General features: G+C 46.5%; 3 protein-coding genes across 4 annotated transcripts; 2 read left to right on the top strand and 1 right to left on the bottom strand.

The window, feature by feature from the left end:
• The first annotated feature begins 502 nt into the window (after positions 1 to 502).
• PIGZ (phosphatidylinositol glycan anchor biosynthesis class Z) lies at positions 503 to 7,210 on the top strand. Of its 2 annotated transcripts, none has more exons than XM_061193237.1 (3): positions 503 to 591; positions 2,841 to 3,043; positions 5,384 to 7,210. In XM_061193237.1, exons 2-3 carry the CDS (start codon positions 2,920 to 2,922, stop codon positions 6,949 to 6,951), a joined length of 1,692 nt encoding a protein of 563 aa, XP_061049220.1. In that variant the 5' UTR covers positions 503 to 591; positions 2,841 to 2,919; the 3' UTR covers positions 6,952 to 7,210. The 2 variants fall into 2 exon arrangements, with proteins under 2 accessions (XP_061049220.1, XP_061049221.1); XM_061193238.1 differs by lacking the exon at positions 503 to 591 and adding an exon at positions 1,996 to 2,065.
• A 3,643-nt stretch (positions 7,211 to 10,853) lies between these two features.
• NCBP2AS2 (NCBP2 antisense 2 (head to head)) lies at positions 10,854 to 11,656 on the bottom strand. The gene has a single exon (XM_061193236.1). The coding sequence runs from the start codon at positions 11,596 to 11,598 to the stop codon at positions 11,299 to 11,301; it is 300 nt and encodes a 99-aa protein (XP_061049219.1). The 5' UTR covers positions 11,599 to 11,656; the 3' UTR covers positions 10,854 to 11,298.
• Positions 11,657 to 11,747: 91 nt separating this feature from the next.
• NCBP2 (nuclear cap binding protein subunit 2) lies at positions 11,748 to 17,353 on the top strand. Its single transcript, XM_061193235.1, has 4 exons — positions 11,748 to 11,906; positions 13,828 to 14,009; positions 16,362 to 16,500; positions 17,103 to 17,353. The coding sequence occupies exons 1-4, from the start codon at positions 11,829 to 11,831 to the stop codon at positions 17,172 to 17,174; spliced, it is 471 nt and encodes a 156-aa protein (XP_061049218.1). The 5' UTR covers positions 11,748 to 11,828; the 3' UTR covers positions 17,175 to 17,353.
• Positions 17,354 to 20,084: the final 2,731 nt, after the last annotated feature.

Raw genomic sequence — 20,084 nt, 5'->3', positions numbered from 1 at the left:
GGGAATAGATGGTGGGTGCTAAACAGGATGAATTTCCTCTGTTGCTGCAGAAGGAAAACAGTACAGACTCAGGACCCAGACTTGCTATGTAACTACGCACGCCAGGGCAGGGCAGGCTGGGTTTCTGTGTTCCCTATCAGTGTAATGGATTTGGTGTTTTAATCTAATCATGTAGTAAAAGTTCCATACTTGAAAACAAAGTTCTATACTTGAGAAAAGCTTCAAACACATGCAAACATGTATCTTGACAATTGGACTATACCAAATCCTGTTTATTATTGTAGTCAGTACAAGTGCTGGATTTGAGGATCTTCTAGTGTTGGGGGAGGTCGTAGAGAGGATGTGACCCACGAGCTGGACCCCGGCAACTGGAGGCCCCTCACCCCCTCCCCATCCTTGGAATGTGTGCTCTGCTTGTCTTCCTCACGCTAGAAGCTGCCCAAGGACACAGCTTTGAGATAGTCATGTGGTGCTGAGACCATCTGGACGTTGTACATGATGGAGCCCAGTTCAGTCCTCTGTATAAACTTCAAGATTCTGGCAGGCAGGTGTGGAGATCTGTTCATCTTGCGGCCACCCAAGACAAGCTTGGTAAGTAGGTTCTCTTGCTTCTTAAACCTGCCACCTACCAATCTGCAGTGGTTTGCCTCTTTCTTCAGTCTCTCCCTGCCCTTCACCTATGGGGCCAGTTTCAGAAGCTCCCAAGGAGGTTGCAAACTAACACCTAGGTGTCTGGAGCAGCATGGCTTATTATTTGTGCCTCAACTAAAAGTAGTAATAGCTTTTAGCTTTGGTCACTTATACATGCAAATTCTGTATACTAAGTGCCCTCCACGCATCAGCTCTTAAATCTCCCACAACCCTGTGAGCTTGATATTATTATCTGACTTTCCTGATAAGGAATCTGAGGTTTAGGGATATAGGCAGCTTGTCCAAGGTAACACAGCTACTAATGGCAGAGTTGGGATCTGAACCAGGCCTACAGGACCGCAAAGTTTGTCCTGTATGATGGGTATCGTGCTTTGCCCCTACCCCTATCTCCACCCCACACCCCTGCCCTGTCCTGCAGTATCATATTGGCTATTGATGAAAAAAAAGATTCTGATTCAACCTTTGCTTCCCAGTGCTAAGTTTGGCCTCATCTTCTATCTGAAAACTCTAAAAGTCAGGATATTCACTGGCTCTGGAAAAATAGGCTGCACAATTCAGTTGCAAAGTTTGAGCAGAGACTGCAAAACTTATATATTTTTTTTTTTGAAGATTTTCACTTTTTATTTATTTATTTATGGCTGTGTTGGGTCTTCGTTTCTGTGTGAGGGCTTTCTCTAGTTGCGGCAAGTGGGGGCCGCTCTTCATCGCGGTGCGCGGGCCTCTCACTATCGCGGCCTCTCTTGTTGCGGAGCACAGGCTTCAGATGCACAGGCTCAGTAATTGTGGCTCACGGGCCTAGTTGCTCCATGGTATGTGGGATCTTCCCAGACCAGGGCTCGAACCCGTGTCCCCTGCATTGGCAGGCAGATTCTCAACCACTGCACCACCAGGGAAGCCCAAAACTTATCTTCTAAGCTCTATGAGGTTTTAGTATCAGGAAGCTCCTTGTCAACATCTGCCAGATTCCTGTTCTGTTGCTTCACTTTGTCTTGTCTCCTCTGTTATGACTTGATGTCATACCTGAGAACAATAGCTGTTTATGGTCAAGCTTTAAAATATCAAAGTCAGGAAGTCAGGGAACCATATGTATTTCTGGAGGAGTAACAAACACGTTGTCAGACTTGTTTTTCTGTGCACCCGTGATAATATACTGGTGTTGATAAAAAGGTCCATCATGCCGTGGACTCAGATTCCCACTGATCTTTGAGTCAAGGGAGTGAGAACCTCCATCAAAAGGAGACTGTTTGGGCTGCTTTAACAAGATACCACAGACTGGGTGGCTTTTAAACAACATAACTTTATTTCTCACAGTTCTGGAGGCCGGAAGTCTGAGATCAGGGTGCCAGCATAATGAAGGCCTTCTTCCTGGTTCAAAGCCAGCAACTTCTCGCTGTGTCCTCACATGGTGGAAGAGGTGAGGGAGCTCTTTTATAAACGGGTGGTGTCTCTTTTATAAGAACACTAATCCCATTCATGAGGGCTCCACCCTCATGACCTAAGCAGCTCCCAAAGGCCCCACCTCCTGATACCATTAGAATTTCAGAATTAGAATTTCCATATATAAATTTGGGGAGGGGGTGGGCACAAACATTCAAACCACAGCAGTGTTTCCATCACCTTCCAAAAGGTAGGATCCAGGATGTGTGAAAGTTGGAGGGAGTGACTGAAGACCATGGGGTCGAATGTAGTTCATTTTTGCAAAGAAATGGATGGAATCCATTGAGGTTCCTAAGTTTTCAGAAGTGTAAGAGCCAGGCTGCCATGCTTGCCTGTGAATAGGAGCTGGTGAATAGGATGGGGTTGTGAGACCCAGATTTGGAAGGTACCCTAATCCTACTTGCAAATGTCATGTTTAGACACTTAGCAAAATGTCATATTAGGAAAAATATTTAGCAAATGCCATATATAGACACTTAGGAAATATGGTTAGCAAGTAACCAGGTTACTCAGCGGAGGCCTCAGTTTCCCCATCTGTAAAATGGAGATAATACGATCCACTGTCCCAGACTGTGGAAAGGATTAATTGAGATAAGCATGTAAAGTTCCTGGTATTTAGCAGGTACTTAGTAAACAGCAGCTATTATTATTAACATTTTTATTGTGTGTAGACCCATGTTGAGTTTGTTCAGACAATTGAACATATAATTTACATTATAATAACTAACAAATGTTATCCTCCTCGGATGCAGGTCTGTGGAACCAGAATAGCATCTGTAGCAGCTGAAGTCATCCTAGGCTCTTGGCCCTGTGTCCTGGCAGCAATTTGATATGAAGATGGCAGCCAGGGTGCTGTGGGGCAGCCTCAGCCTGCTCCGCCTGGTGTGGTGTCTCCTTCCACAGACAGGCTATGTGCACCCAGATGAGTTCTTCCAGTCTCCTGAGGTCATGGCAGGTAAAGCTCCCCATGTGTGGTTACGATAAGCTGCAGCAAAGTCTGGTCAAGGAGCTGATTGGCTATTTAGTGCAGAGGGAGAAAAATGTCTGTGCAGATGAGCAGTAAATCCACAAGCCTCTCTGGCATAAGAATTTGGGAGTGGGGACTTCGCATCTCCTTCCTGAGTGGTGACACTGACCTTCTAAATGATACCGATGAAATGCCAGCCTCTTTGACATCTTCCTGCTTATAACAACAGTACAGGTCATTCAGAACAAAAGCTATTTTGGGCTTCTCAGTGGAAGGATTTTAGAGTTGGGCTTCCCCAGTGACTGGGGAAACTTACACAGGGCTGTGACATAAAATAATAATGAAACTTTTCTTCTGTAGGTTCATATGATGGCTGAGGGAACCCAGACCTAGAATGCTCACTTGTTAGAACTTAACTTCTAGGTGGTATAGGACACATCATGAAGTGGTTGCTGGAAACCTTGAGGTCTTTCAGATGCTGTGGTCACAAGGCTTCCTCCTCATGGTTCAAGATGGCTGCTTGTGCTCCAGGCATCAGGTCTGACACCAAGTCTTTCCCGCCCCCAGAGAAGAGATAGGCATGCCTACTTTCTTTAAGGGCATATTTTGAAAGTCACATACTTTGTGCCCATTCCATCCCATTGGTCAGAATGTATCACGTGACCACACGTACCTGCAAACGGAAGCTAAAAAATATAGTGTTTATATCTGACCAAATGCCCAGCTAAAGTGACTAAGGATGAAGGAAGGAATGGATATTGATTGGGGAGTTATCAGCTATCTCTGCCACAGGGCTCAACAGATGGATTTGTTTTTAAAGTTGAAAGGTCCAGTTTTTTTTTCCACCCCCCCCCCCGTTTTTTTTTTAACCTGAGCCAGTAAAAAGCAGCCAGATTGATCTGATCCAAGGTTTTCTTTTTTTTTTTTTTTAAAGGAGTGTTTCTATTTTTTTTAAATCAATCAATTAATTAATTTATTTATTTATTTTTGGCTGTGTTGGGTCTTCGTTGCGGCGAGCGGGGGCCACTCTTCATCGCGGTGCGCGGGCCTCTCACCATCGCGGCCTCTCTTGTTGCGGAGCACAGGCTCCAGACGCGCAGGCTCAGTATTTGTGGCCCACGGGCCCAGTTGCTCCGCGGCATGCGGGATCCTCCCAGACCAGGGCTCGAACCCGTGTCCCCTGCATTGGCAGGCAGACCCTCAACCACTGTGCCGCCAGGGAAGCCCCTGATCCAAGGTTTTCTGTTTCCCTTTCACCTTCTGACGTAGAGAGAAAAAAACTGCCAAAAGGCCAGAAGAATAAGGAGGAGAAGCAAAGAGCCTTAGACAACCAGCAGTGTTATCAAGTGTGAGATGTTGTAGAGCTTGGAGCTAAGATGCAGAAATTAAGAGTTCATTTTCCTCACCCCCACCCCTCAGAGCTCTGGGACAGTGGGGCACAGAGTCAAAGACTAGCCCCAGGCAGCAAGTAATTTTAATTACATGAGTATATTCTTAATTTTAAACATTAAGAATCATAGACAAAACCAGTCGCTTTTGACCATAACCACAGTTGCTCATTCCCTTCCCCCATTCTCACACTGGCTGTCCTGGGTAACAGTCATAATCACGGAGATGCGTTTTTGACTCTGACTTTGGAGCCTTTAGAATTCAAGGAGAGGAATGGGGCCTCCCCCTGCTCCTCCTCATACATCCTGTCCAGGACACACTGTTACCTCACTTCCCAGGTGTGGGCTGTGTAACAAACCATCACACACCTAGCAGCTTAAAACTGGCAGCTCACAGTTCTGTAAATCAGAAGTCCAGCCTGGGCTCTCTGCTCAGGGTATCATAAGGTATGGGCTGGGCTGAGTTCTCGTCTGGAAGCTCTGGGAGAAAGTCTGCTTCCAAGACGATTCTTGCTGTTGAACAAATTTAGTTCATTGAGGCTATGGAACTAAAGTCCCATTTCCTTGCTTGCTGTAAGCCAAGGGCTGCTCTCAGCTCCCAGAGGCCACCCACATTCCTTGCCAACTGCCCCTTCCACCTTTAAGCCAGCAAATCCTTCTCACCTCTGATGTCTTCTGCCACCAGCTGGAGAAAACTCTCTGATTTAAAGGGCTCATGTGATTTTTGTCACACGCATCTGGGTGATCTCCGTATCTTAGGGTCAGCTGACCCCTGTGACGTAACCTAATCACAGGAGTGAACTCTGTCGTCTTCACAGTCCCAGGGGTTATGTCCGGCATGTACACCAGGGGGCTGGAAAATCTTGGGGGCCATCCTAGGATTTTGTCCGTCACATCCTCTGTGCTGGGACCTGGCTCACCTCTCCTTCTCTCTCTGCAGAGGACGTCCTGGGCATAAAGGCCGCGCGGCCCTGGGAGTTTCACCCCAGCAGCCCCTGCCGTACAGTGGTCTTCCCACTGCTGACCTCTGGCTCTGCCTTCTGGCTGCTCAGGCTCTGGGAAGAGTGGGGGCCGTGGCCTGGCCTGGTGAGTGGCTATGCGCTGCTGGTCGGGCCCCGCCTCCTCCTCGCTTCCCTCTCCTTTGCCCTGGACTTGGCCGTGTACCACCTAGCCCCACGCTGGGGGGCGGAGCGCTGGAACGCCCTGGTCCTGCTGTCTGGCTCCTACGTCACCTTGGTCTTCTACACAAGGACCTTCTCCAATGCCATTGAGGGGCTGCTCTTTGCGTGGCTGCTGGTACTGGTATCCCCCCGTGTGGCTGGGAGCTGCACGCCCAAGAAGCCTGCCCCAGGCCCGCTGTGGCACAGTTGGCTTCTTGGGGGTGTCATGGCTGCTGGCTTCTTCAACCGGCCCACCTTTCTGGCCTTTGCTCTGGTCCCCCTCTTCCTCTGGGGTACTTATGGAGCCACAAACCCCAGCCTCAAGTCGCTGACCAAGGAAGCCCTGGTGCTGCTCCCAGGGGCGACCCTCACAGCAGTGGGGTTTGTGGCTGTGGACAGCTGCTACTTCTCCAGTCCATCTAGACCCCGTACCCTTGTCCTCACACCTGCCAACTTCTTGTACTACAACCTGGATCCCGTAAACCTGGCAAGGCATGGCACACACATGCGGCTCACTCACCTGGCAGTCAATGGCTTCCTGCTCTTTGGGGTGCTGCATGCCCACGCCCTGCAGGCTGCGTGGCAACAGCTGCGAGCCTGCCTCCAGGCCTTCACACAGATGGGCTTCCCAAGGGCACTGGCTGCCCGGAGCCTGCAGTCCAGCCCCAGGTCTCACCTCCTGCTCCTCTACTTCATGCCCCTGGCCCTGCTGTCTGCCTTTAGCCACCAGGAGGCTCGGTTCCTAATCCCCCTCCTGGTCCCCCTCGTCCTGCTTTGTAGTCTACAGACCCAACTGGCACCCCGCAAGGGCACCCTGGTCCTTTGCAATGCCCTGGGTGCCCTCTTCTTCGGCTGCCTGCACCAGGGGGGCCTCATGCCTGGCCTGGGGCACCTGGAGCAGGTGGTTCGCGCTCCTGCGCTCCTGCGTGTACCCACCCACTACACACTCCTCTTCACCCACACCTACATGCCCCCGCGGCACCTCCTGCACCTCCCGGGCCTGGGCTCACCCGTGGAGGTGGTGGACATGGGCGGGGCTGAGGACCAGCTCCTGTGCCAAGCCCTCAGCAACCTCACCAGACAACCAGCCTGCCACGTGGCTGGTGGGCCGTGGCTCTGCCGCCTTTTTGTGGTGACCCCTGGCACCACCAGGTCTGCCATGAAGAAGTGCAGCTTCCCCCTCAAGAGTGAGACACTCATCTTTCCCCACTTGACTCTGGAGGACCCACCGGCCCTGTCCTCCCTGCTGAGTGGGGCTTGGAGGTACCATCTCAGCCTTCACATCCTGGAGCTGGGGGAGAAACCTGACAATATGACAGAAAAGCCCCTGCCCAAGACTCAGCCATAGGTGAAGGCGCTGCTCCACCTTCTAGGTAGAGAGCTGGGCTGGGACAGAGACCTGACTCTCTTCCTTCCCTTTCCCTTCCAGAATCCCCACCTCTCCTGTGCACAGCCTTTGACTGCTCCACCTTCTGGGTAAACTGACACCCATCTTCCCTCAAAAACCAAAGATCTGACCAGTCCCAGTCCTGATGCCAAGGTCCCCAAAGAACCTGGTGTAATCAATGACGCAAAATGCCTGTTCCTGCCCTATTCCTTCCAGCCACTGTGATGTTTTAAGCATATAAATAGCACCTGACTGTGAAAGGAGACAACAGTCTCCTAATGACGTTCCTGAATGACTCCCCCCAAACCTTCCAGGATGCCTTACCTCTTGCTGTCATGACAACCCTTTGGCTTCCTAGATACCTGAAAGGAGGCAGTGTAGTGATGTAGAAAGAGTAGGTAGCTCATATTCAGAGGAGTTAGTTCTTGTCCCTGGTCTGCTACACACTGGCTACGTAATCTTAAGAAAGCCCCTTCCCCTCACCCAGCCTCAGTTTTCCAATCTGTACAATGGATCAGAAGGTCTCTGAGGTGTCTGCCAGCTAACACTGTGTCATTCCTGGGTCTGCAGCACATGTTCCCTGGCCAGACAGGCATGTCTCTCCCAAAGCTCTGTAAGCATAGAAGTGGGTGTGGTGTATTTAACGGCACTTCAGGGCCTACCGTCTCAGCACTTGGTTATTACCAAAAAAAGTAGTTCTGGAACTTTTCTCCCCACCCACTCTCTTACTCCTGTCCCTGAGAGAGGTGATGGAACGTTTCTGCATCTCACCCTTGAGGGATCAAGGAGCCCAGATGTTCTCCCTTCTCAGTTGGCCCCAGTGGGAATGGAGATAGAAGACTCAGTCAGTATCTGGTGGCACTTGAGCACAAAACCTTAAATGTGGTCTGGTCACTCTCCAAGCTCAAAGCTTCTATCTGAAGCCCCTTCACAGGATCGAGAGCAGACCCCGGGCCAAACCCACACCCGCTGCCCTGGTGGAAGCCATCACACCGGGGCGTGTTGCTCCTCACAGCACAGGGCACCCCCGCTCGGTCCGCTGGGAACACGAGGAGCTGTGGCACTAAGCTTGTCCTCGTTCTCCCTCCTCACAGCCCTGCCATCTCATGAGAACAAGAGGCACCCAGGCCACTGAGAGCAGTATGCTGGAGGAGCACAGAGCAGGAGGCCAAACCTATACAACCGACCAAACCTGAGCGCTTTTCTAGTCCCGCCTTCTGCTGGCTAAAGCCTTGGGTCATCTTAAAGCTCCACCCACCACAGGCAAGTTGCTCTGCGGCGGTTGCTAGGGTCCTAGTGCCACACTTTCCTCAGGACTCCAACCCCGAGGGAGAGGAAAGTCAGTGCCATGCTAGTAAATGTTTAGCAACCCGTTCTCTAAGGGCAAACTAGCCCCCATTTGTAGTGTTTGCCGATTTGTGTGGTGTAAATACTCTCACCATGGCTGGTTTCAAACTACTAAAATGATGTTACTCAACTTGGGAGGAGATGCCAAGGATCTCTCTCCTGAGCTGGCTGTAGCACACTCCCGGATATTTCCCTCTTTAAAACTCTATAGTACCTGTTCATGATAGTTCATTGTTCTTTTGGTTGGTTTGTTACGAACTTCAGATTGGTCTTCCTACCTGTAGCGCTTAGCATCATCTCTGGCACCCGATAGCACTTATTTACTCTGCAGCCAAAGATGGCTTCTCTGCCCAACAGATAAAACCAAGTGCCACCTTGAGACACCCCAGATTCGAAGGTCCCAAATTCCTCTGGGCTTCTTGGGACTTCTCTTCCCTTCCCCAGTTGGGTTCATACCCCCAGAATTCCCTGCAGGAGCTGTTGGTGTAGTGGTCTGTGTAGACCGTAGTGGTCTGAGCGCTAACAAATTTGTCTGTAAAGTGTTGGTGTCTAGATTTGTGTGGCACCAAGGGGTGATATGGAATTGTCCTGCAGGATAGTGGAGTGAGTTACTTCCCTGCTTCACTTTCTGACAAAGCTCACAAGAGCCTGAAAGGTATGTTGGGAGATTGTTGCCACTGGGGGTGGTGGGAAGAATTTGGTCTGTTTCTTTAGTAATAGGGTACCTGGTGGGCTGACAAGCCACTGACTACGAACACTGGAGGCTTCTCCAACGAAGCGAGGAGGCATCCAAATCTCCTCTAGCTGGAGCAGAAAGGACCCAGTTCTCTCTCTGTCTGCTCTCAGGCTCCTTTTACAAAAACGGAGGGAACTTAGTCCCTGCACACTTCTTCCACAAAAAATAAACTGCCTTCATTTCTTGCTTTCTTTCCTTTCTTACCAAATGGCCAGCTTGTCTAGAAGCTTCATTGCTTCCTGCACTGCTTCCTTTCTGTCTCTGCTAGTCTAGAAAAAGACCCAACTGTGAGTGTGCTTGTTTATGTTGAGGGTAAGGGACTGGGCTGGGGACTACTAACATTCTGCGGCTCTGATATTCAGATCCAGAGACCAAGGAGTGGGATTGAAACCAATGAGGCAAACAAGGCAGTAGAATGAACAAGCTCCTCTGGCTCCTCACTGCCAAGGTCAAAGGAGAGTCCAGTGAGTTGCCTCTGGTCTGGGAGAGGGAGGACAGGAGGGTAGGATGCCAAATTAGAACTCTGTCATTAGGAGAGTGGGACACTGGCCTCAGAGAGGATTAAATAGAAGCCCCTCTGATGGGAAGACTGGAGGATGGAATGTCAAATCAGAACTATGACCATTAGGAAAGTGGAGGACAGGCTGCTTTTGCTTCTCCACCCTATCCAGCTCCCTCTGTGACTATCAGAATGCCAGAGTATAAACTGGTCACCAGCCTAAAAGCTTCTTGGGCTTCGAGCTTTCTAGATTGCATGATGAATTGTGTAGCCTGATTACAGTCAATCAATGCATACAGTGGATTTCCGAATCATGGGTCTGTTAGCTGGAGCATAGTCTTTAGAGTGCATCCCAGACCCTCTAAAATAGGGACAAGGAATCCAGGTAGCTTGTTCCATGGTAGGCAGTTGTCCTAACGCCCAGTGATGATGGTGGTTGGTGGCAGGGAAGGTAGGCATTGAAGGTCAGGGTAAATGCTGCAGGGTAAATGTGATTAGGGACTTGGGCCCTGGAGTCAAACACCTGTATTCACATTCCACTCTACTGTAAGGCCTTGGGCAACTTAAGAAGTAGCCTTACACTTCCTCATATGAAAGTTGTCGTAAGGAGTGAGATAACCCCCACAGAGTGCAATTAGCAAGTGCCCAGTACAGAGTAAGTACTCAATATGTGCTAACTAGTATTACAATGGGCCTACAAGTCCCCAGGAATCCTAATCCACCTTGCCAGAGAAGTGCGGCGCACACACTGAAACCATGGGTAATGAGTCAGTCCATTTCACCTGCCTTCACTAATCAAGGTCATTTTAAGACTCACAAGGCCTCCAAGCAGCACACAGCCTAAACAATAAGATGTTTGATGGAGTTGTTTTCCAGGAATTTGCAGTTGGCTGTGTCTAGTTCAAGCTCTGGGCATGCTCCTGACCTTTTGACATCACAGGGCCGAAAACTCCACCGGCAGAGGCAGATGGTGCTAAGAGCCTCCATTTTTCAAGCTGCAGAGGCATGTGGCTTAGTTACACCTGTGCAGAACTACAATTACCACACCTTTCTCCAATCACCTTTCCCCACGCTCCCCACGTCTCAGGCCGCCCTCCTTCTTTATTCTTTATCCCCCAAATACGCGAAGCCCCTTGCCTTGAGGAAGACAGATCTGAGACTAGTTCTCCTCCTCCCTTGGCTGCCTTGAGAGTTAACCCTCTCTTTGCTGCAAACCTCTGCATCTCAACGTTTGGCTTGCTACGCATGGGGCAAAAGAACCTTGTCCGGTAACAATACCCATTACTCAGCTCACACATTTAATCAGAGGATTTTGGCAACTTCAGGATTGTCTTTTCATCCAGGATCTCCCCTGGAAGTAGTGTCCTGCTATATCAGTGCAGCATCCATCACTAGTTTTAGTCCCATTTCAGAGGGCAGACCCTCTTTCCGGTTGTACTTAGGTCCATGGCTCTCTGTCCGCGCGCTGTAGCAGGGCCCAACCTATCTTTACTTCTGTCAGACTTCGGGGGCTTTCCTCATACGCTGTGTCCCGTCCGATCACAGGGCTTCCTTCACCAGGGGTGTCGGTTTGGCCTGGGCTCTCTGATGAGCGGGACCTCTGTAGGCGGACCATCTGAGTCAGGATTCTAAGCCGTGAGCAGTGTCCAGGATGACTTCTTAGCGCCGAGGCCGGTGTCGAGCCCAGAAGGGAGAGCAGGCGACCTCGACTCGGCCCGGCCTGGGTTTAGGGGTTTGCTCCCGGGCCCTTCTGGCTACCTGGTGGTGGCCGCGGGCGTTCCCGGAGGCTGCGGCGTAGCTCCTGAATGAAGGTGTCTCTGAAGCGGGCAGCGCGGCGGCCCAGAGAGCCCGCGGCCCCTGCCGCGAGGGCTCGCAGGCACCGGGCCGCGTCCTGCCCGTGTTGCTGGGCCTGCAGCAGTGCAAAGGCGGTGAGCTGCGCCGCACGCCGGATGGGCCGCGACTGAGAGAGACGCTCCACCAGCTGCGGGCTGTGCAACAGGGCGGCCAGCAGCCGCCGTAGAACCATCCTCGGAGCGTCCCGGAACCCCGAGCACACTGCTCTCGCTTCTGATCGGCGACGCCTGACTACGGACCCCGTCTGCGCCGGCGCCGCCGGGTGACGACACTGCCGCGCTGGGATTGGAGCACGGGATTTCGAGTTTCCGCAGCAGCCGCCGAGCGTTTCCGGTTCCGCTTCCGCCGGGGCGGCTTCGTTATTCTCGCAGTGGCGGCGTCCTCGGCCGAAATCTGTGCACTATGTCGGGTGGCCTCCTGAAGGCGCTGCGCAGCGACTCCTACGTCGAGCTGAGCCAGTACCGGGACCAGCACTTCCGGGTGAGGCAAGCGGGGCAGCGAGAAGGGGAGGCCCCGGGCCAGAAGGCTGAGAATTGGTTTGCTCTTGTCTCATTGTGTCGTCTTCCACTCCCTGGTATCCCGAAACGCGAAGGGAAGCCTCGGTGCCTGCTGGGGAATGGATGCTGAAGGGGCGTTTGGATATCACTGAATCCTCTTCTCTCGTCGGCAGGGAATTTGAGGCTCGCTCTCACATTCCCTAGCAGCCGCTCCCTGATCCCCGGGGCAGTGCAGACGGGCGGCAGTAGTAGTGGCGTCTCACGTTTTCCCGAACGGTGCCGGGGGAAGGTGACTTTGTGATGAGGGGAAGCGGTGTCTTTTTGACACGTGGAGCATGTGGAGGCGCCATCCTGACCCAGATACCGGGGCTTTTAATTATTTTAAAATTTTCGGTTACATCAGCCAAACTGCGCTTTGGCGTTTCGCGTCCTTTCCTTGGGCTGGTTAAACGGCCCTCCACAAGTTGTACGTGGTGAGTGGCAGACACAGTTGAGCCCTGCCTCTACCTTTAGGGGGCCCTTGGAGTGTGGAGGGGGACCAGCATGTTAAGGGTCTGGATGTCAAGATCGGAGAACTGCTGGGTTTCAGAAGAGGGAAATTTTCGTTTGGCCCACGTCATAGCAGATTCTGTGGAAAAGGGGGAGGCTGCAGATATTAAAGGTGGGTTCTTCAGTATCAGCAAAGGCGGGGATGGGGTGGAGGTGACACTCATTAACTAGTGGTTGTTTAGTAAATTTGTATTGAGTGCTGTTGCTGAAGCCTTCTGCTAAACCTTAGAGAGGGAAGACAGTTTCCACACCCTAAGACTTCATAATCCTCTAGGGATTATGGGATTGTAAATGGAAGGGCTGTAAATGTACAGATTTACAATGGAGGTAAGTAATCATAATCTAGGCAGAAATGATGAGTGGAAAGGGAGGGGCTGTGAGGATTCAGAAAATTTCCTGTGACGGGGGAAAGGAGGGGTCACATACAGAAGAAGGTAGGTGTGGAGAATGTTTAAAATGCATTAGTAGGGTAGGGAAATGGAAATTTGAGGTCAAATTGAGAAAGATCTTAGATTTTCACTCAGTCTACTGTTTTTAAATGCTTACTGTATGCCAGGCATGATTTTTCATTCTATCACTTTTACAGGTCTCATTACTTTAGAAAGTTCCACATCATAACCATCATGAATTTCAAGCATCCTGCAAGATTAAAACAGTGAAAGGATTCAACTTTTGCTGTTGTTTATCTCTGCAGTCTAAAGCCTATAGCTTCATTTAGATAGTAGTAAGATACTGTCTTGTAGAATTTCTACAGTGTTTCCTGAATGGGATCCACATTATTATCATACCTTAAATAAGTACTTACACCAGTTGTCCTAAACTGTAGGCTGTTTGGTGGGACATGACTTATATGTGTGAGAAAAGAAGAAGGAAAAAGGAAAATGCTTCCTGACCATAATGTTAACAAATCAGTAACAGCAGTAATAAAGTGAATCTACTTTATTTAATGTCTCATTCCAGAGTCCTGAAAAACCTATTTTTAATGTATCGTTAAAATGACTCCTGTCCTGTGAACTTTTAAGGAAGTATGGGATTGGGGATAAGACTAGGTTTGGATTCCAGCTACAACTACTGATTAGATGTGTGACCCTGGACAAGCTACTTAACTGTCTTCCCTCAGGTAGAATGAGGATAATAAATTAGGACCTACTTCATTCAGCTCTGAGAATTAAATGACACTTCCATACATGGAGATCTGACTTGCAGTCCCTTGATTCTCCCTAGAGGCAGACATATTACCTGTTTCTTGTGTGTGGTATCCATGTATATTCATACTTTTAAAAAATATAACTTGGAGCATACGCTTCACATTGTTTTATGCCTTTCTTTTTTCACTTTGCTCTTGGAAATTCTAGGGTGACAATGAAGAACAGGAAAAATTATTGAAGAAAAGCTGTACATTGTATGTTGGAAATCTTTCCTTTTATACAACTGAAGAACAAATCTATGAACTCTTCAGCAAAAGTGGTGACATAAAGAAAATCATCATGGGCCTGGATAAAATGAAGAAAACAGCATGTGGGTTCTGCTTTGTGGAGTATCCTTCCTGTGTGTTTGATGTAGCTATTGGCCAGAGGTGGGGCTGAGAGTGGCTGGTACCCTATTTTACAAGATGAGTGAGGATATTCGTTGATTAGCATCCCTACACTTATCTCTGCCTCTCCTTCCTTCTGTCCAATGTGCCTGTACTCTTACACTGGAAAAGCTAGTAACATTAACATTCTTTCTGAAATCCATTCTTTTTTCATAGTTAAGAAAAATAATCTTTGAAAATGTATATGCTTATGGTGTTTCAAAAAGTCCAAAGAGCGTAGTGAAAATAAAAGCCCTATACCATTCTAAGTCCAGAGACAATCAGTTATGAGTCTCATGGGTCTTTCCAGAAGTAATCCTATGAATGTGTGGTAGCGTACTGCATGCACTCATTTTTTTTTTTCACCTATCTTAGAAATTGCTTCATGTTAGCATATGTAGGTCTACCTCTTTTTAAAACAACTATATAGTATTTCATTATGTAGATGTATATAGCTTGATTTTATAGGTCAAAACCAAAGCTATATTTACTTGTGACCATTTATTCTCTCCCTGGAAACTCTCCAAATATTGGACCTTCTGGATTTATCCTTTGATGTTTTGTTTTTTAACTAATATTTTTCGGTCATTTTGTTTGAGAAATTTTCCAGACCTGATCTACCGTGTCTTTTGAATTTTCTTTTCTGTGCCCTGAATTGTTTCTTTTGGTTGCATTTATGCCGTAAAATTTCCTTCAGTTTCTGGTGATCCCTGGGTTTCTGATTATAATTAGGGGGAAAAAGACTGACTATGTGGATCTAGGCAGAACTACTTTTTATTTTTTAAATTAATTTATTTGGCTGCGCCGGGTCTTAGTTGCAGCACACGATCTTCGTTGCCGCTCTAGTTCCCTGACCAGGGATCTAACCCGGGCCCCCTGCGCTCAGAGTGCAGAGTCTTAAGCACTGGACCATCAGGGAAGTCCCCAGGCAGAACTTCTTAAGTTGCTGCCTTGCCTTTGGGACATGTGGGTTTCTCAAATGCTAGAATGAAAAGGAATTTTATTTGGCTTGTTAATGTTAAAGACAATGCCCTAGTTCCTCCAGACAGTTCAGATCCCTATCATTTTTTTTTTTATTTGCCTGGGATTAAATGCCTTTCTGTTAACAGGTCTTTTTCCCACATAGTGGCTTCTCTTGTTGTGGAGCACGGGCTCTTGGTGCATGGGATTCAGTAGTTGTGGCTCGCGGGCTCTAGGGTGCAGGCTCAGTAGTTGTGGCGCATGGGCTTAGTTGCTCTGCGGCATGTGGGATCTTCTTGGACCAGGGATTGAACCCGTGTCCCCTGCATTGGCAGGCGGATTCTTAACCACTGCGCCACCAGGGAAGTCCCAGAAGCCCCACTTTTGAACCTGTTCCCCACTTTTGATTTCAGTATCTGATTTCTGGATTCTGCAAGCTTCTTCCACTCTTCCTTCAAGTACGAGGGACGAGTGCCCAGGTTTTACTTTTGCCTCTGATGGCAATAGTGTAAAATAGTTCACAGGGGACAGAAAAGGCAAAGAAAATACTAGATAATAACCAGTCTCTAAGAACTGGAGTGTTTTTGCATCTGCCTTGAAGGTCAGAGATCAACAATCATGACGGCAAATACCTGAAAGAAAGGCTACCATTCACTGTTAGTGTTTTTTTCCTCAGTTTGCCCTTTAGCATTCATTTCATTCAACAAAAAATTATTGAATGCCCACAGTGTGCTAGGCATTGTGTAGATGCCGACACTGGAATTTCAGTGTTTCCCTGTGTAATTAAAGACAAGGGGAAAAAGTCCAGATCAGTATTTCCTAAACCCAGCTAATAATCATAATTACTTACAGAGATTTTTTTTTTTAATAGCACCCAAAGATAGATTTAGTAGATCTGGTTTGAAACTACTAATGTGAGTGATATTTTGAGCGTTTCCTTCTAATGAAATGCAATGGCAATTCGTATGTACCGTGACCTCTTTTTAAGGTTCTTGAATATACAGCTTCATATTTCAGGGAACCCAAAGATGCTGTTGTTTTCTTGGATAACAGTTCGTGGTTAAAACCTGCACTGAACATATTTTATATTTTGCAAACCAAAATATGGAGACAGTGGAACCAGATACTTAACAGGATTATCCAAAAAATCATCGGTGTAGCCATGGATAAGTGTCATTTTTGACTGCTTCTGGACCAACCTCAAACAGGCCTGTGCAAGCCAAATTATTGTCTTTGAACTCCATCTGGTTGGATTAGTTTTTGTACTTTTTCTTAACTCAGCTTCATTTAGATGTTGCTTCCTCTGTTTACAAAAATATCTGGAGAAATGCTAATTCCTTAATAATTATAATTAAGATACTATTCAAGAGCAGATGCAGAAAATGCCATGCGGTACATAAATGGAACTCGTCTGGATGACCGGATCATTCGCACAGACTGGGACGCAGGCTTTAAGGAGGGCAGGCAGTATGGCCGTGGGCGTTCTGGGGGCCAGGTATGCAGAAAGGTTCTCTGGGTTCAGCCTTTGCGTGGGATTCCAGTCCTAAATGACAAGTGTTTTGTCAATTTGTATTTGCTCTTTTGAAAATAACTTTGTGCCTATAACCTTGGCTTGAAGTGAATCTGAAAACCACCCATTGGGGTTGGTAAATTATTTTTACACTCGATCTTAGCCAAAAGGCCGAGAAGCGATGGTAAATTATTTTTAAAAACCATTAAGTAGTATATCCTCTACATCACAAGCAACCATTATTGGACTTCTGCTAGGGGCTAAATGTTCTCCACCTGCCAAGAGTGTTGAACAAAAGCAAAATGCACTAAAATGACTTCTACATTTTTATTTTAAAATAGTTTATTCTTTGCAACGTGCTATCTTTGAATGCTGAGTATGAACCTGGTGTTTGGTTAAACACCATTAGGTAGTCTTAATTTTGCAGGGCAGTTGAGCTATATTATCAGTTGCTTAAAATTATGTTCTGTTCTGCTTGAAATGTTCACATCATAACATCTGAAAAGGCTTAGTTATTTGACACATTTTAGGAAGCACGTTTGTTACACTAATCTTTTCTATACTGTAACACGTTCTTTTCAATTAAGGTACGAGATGAGTATCGTCAGGACTACGATGCTGGGAGAGGAGGTTATGGAAAACTGGCCCAAAACCAGTGAGTGGTGAGAGCCCCATCCTGAAAAACTCACTCCTTTGGCCTGTTGAATTTGATGTGCGTTCCCAAGGTCTGCGAACCTGCCTATTTTTACCAAGCTTTATTTAATATGTCTCTACCAAGCTGGAAGGCTCTTCATGGTTTTCCACTTAAAAAATTATTAAAGGACAGAATCCAAAAGAATGCCTTTAATTCTATAGTCTTAGCATCTTGGTTGTGTGTCAGATTACCAGAATGATTTCTGTTACTGGGTCAAAAATTGTGTTCCTTAGCAACAGACTTCATGTGTAATGTTGCTCTATCAGCCAAAACACACTTCTTTTAGGAAGATTGGAAAAAAAATTTTTAAGTGTTTACCATGTTTGCATCTAAGTAGGTTCATGGTCATCCCATGGGGCCTGGAATTACTATTTTTAAAATTTTAAGTTTGCATGAGATAAAGTTTAATAAGTGGAGTTTTGCTATGTAATGTAGCTTTACTCTAAATTAGGAATAGATTTTGATAACTGAATTTTTTTCTATGTTGAATTTTAATCTCTGAAGGCAAACTTAAGAGTCAAGGGAACTTCTTAAATAGTTGGTAAGCCTTAGACAGTCACAGGGGACACCACTTCTTATGTGCTTTATATATCAGGAAATTAGGTCAGGACTTGAAGGGTATTTACTAAACACATTTTTCAAAATATGTGTTTTAGCTAACGCTAAAAAAACCAAGGGTCTGTATTACAGGGAACCTCAACTACTCTAAGGGCAAGGGGGGACGCTGTCAGTAGGAAATGGGGAGGAAATATCAGGAGATGTGCGTTAAACCAGTGCCTTGACATGATGAACGTTGCTGTGAGAGCCAGCAGATCCATTTTTTTCATTTTCAAACTGATCTTGGGAATTGAGTGGGGTTGTTTGTTTTGTTTTTAAAAAAAGAGCTTTAAGATCAAGAGAGAATGCTTAACAAAAAATCAGAAATGCTTCCCTCGGGAAATGTTTTGGCTCCTTCTCATACTGAAGTCTGTCTTGTTTTTTCCCTAACTAACTAACTGTGCTGAGTTTCAGAGCCTGGATAGTGAGCTGGTGGTCTCTACAGAGAAGGGAGTCTGGAGGATTTATTTTGCATTTGTAAGGCAAGAGAGAATTTCTCTAATATCATGTGAACTGTTGCTCATTTTATACTGGTAGTCGTCTAATTTTCCCTGATGTAAGTGATATTTTTTCATCTAGCAACAAAGTATCTCCTAATTTCCAGTAGTTTGTGAAGTTGGGGCTGAAGTATCTCAATTGAACATCTTTCATGTTACAGTAAGTGTATGTTTTCTCAAATTTAAACTGGCTATTTGAACTTTAAAAGATATCTCTAAATTAGTTGTATTTAGGAAGACATTTGCAAATATCTAATTTAATGAGGACATACAATTCATTATTAAAATCTTTTTACACTGTAGTTTGAATTAATGTATTTTATATTTTACAGTAAAACGTAACTCAGATTTCTATAGGCGTTAAAACCACAGTGGTTCCTATTTGAATTGTCTTCTGTAACAGATTTCAATAAAATTGGACCAACTTATCATTGTCTGTGTTTCCTCACCGATAATGACATTGAAGCGCTCTTTACTCTGGAATACATTCTGGGGGAGTCTATGAATAGTATGCAGAATTTGCATGTCCATTTTAATTTGACAGTTAGTTACTAATACGGTAGCCACTAGCCACATGTAGCTAATTAACTAAATTAAAACACTCATTTCCTCAGTCAGTCACATTAGCTACATTTCAGATGCTCAATAGCCACCCGTGGTTAATAGATAATGGAATTTGTAGGATGCAAATACAGAACATTTCCATCGTTGCAAAAAATGCTACTACTGGACAGGGTGGGCTGCTTAGAGCCCACACTGGTCACTGTTGTTAATAGATGAGCCTTGTCGTGACTGGTATGTCACTGGGAAAAATTACTCACCAAACAAACAGTACATTTTATCCAACACAAGAGAACACACATTTATAAAGGCATTTAGTTTATTTTTCAAAAAAATAGTTTTGCTAGGTTTGAGTAATTTTTACATGATCACAATCTTTAAATAATTTTTTTCTAACCAAAAGGTACCATTTAAGTGGACAGCTTGTCTAGATCTGCTTTTGTTAACACCCAAATACAATTAGCACTTCTGATGGCATTCCCTAGGTCTTCTTAATTATCTACAGGCCAGGAGGCAGACCCCAGCACATAACAAAGTATGTGCTTTACACCTGCTTAGTTCAGTTGCATAACAATTAAGCAGAGCAGGTAATCAGGATATCTAATTCACACTATTAACACACTGGTTCTCACCTGAGGAGTCTGATTCACCCAGAGCTCCCAATTATTCCTTCTAACCCAGGGAAGTAGTATACCACAACTGCAGAGAAAAGGGGCAGCTCAACCTAGGCTAGTGCTGGCTGTGTCCCAGTTAGGTCTGTTATTTTGTTCCAACTATGAATTCAAGGTGACCAATGTTAATCATAGTCAATAAGTAGAAAATAAAATGCAAAGCCAAAAAAAATGATTTGGGGATTACTGGCAGCAACTGCTGCTTCTCCCTTCCTTAAGTGCATCCCTTCCTTAAGAGAAGGTTGGTTCTCTATGATTCTTGAGAGAACTTAACTAAAAGTTGAACTAAATCTACATTCATTGCTATAGATTTAACAAAAGGATAAAAGCAACTACAGACTGGTAAATTTGCTGATGGAGAGGACTGAGCAGCTTGTTGAAGGCACATCATAAGCAGCTTTTAGTTTGTATAAGGCCTGCCCTCAACCCCAAAAGCATAAGGTCTGCCCACCTTGAGGGCACCCAAACAACTCAGTGCCAAGCTAGTGAGAGTAAAACAATGCCTGCCTCTTCTACCAACAGCCCAGACTGTATTTCCAAAATTTCTGT

The sequence above is a fragment of the Eubalaena glacialis genome, chromosome 6 (assembly GCF_028564815.1).
Source record: "Eubalaena glacialis isolate mEubGla1 chromosome 6, mEubGla1.1.hap2.+ XY, whole genome shotgun sequence".
Classification (NCBI taxonomy): Eukaryota; Metazoa; Chordata; class Mammalia; order Artiodactyla; family Balaenidae; genus Eubalaena; species Eubalaena glacialis.
Note: the sequence above shows the minus strand (reverse complement) of the source record. Positions and strands in the feature narration are given on the sequence as shown.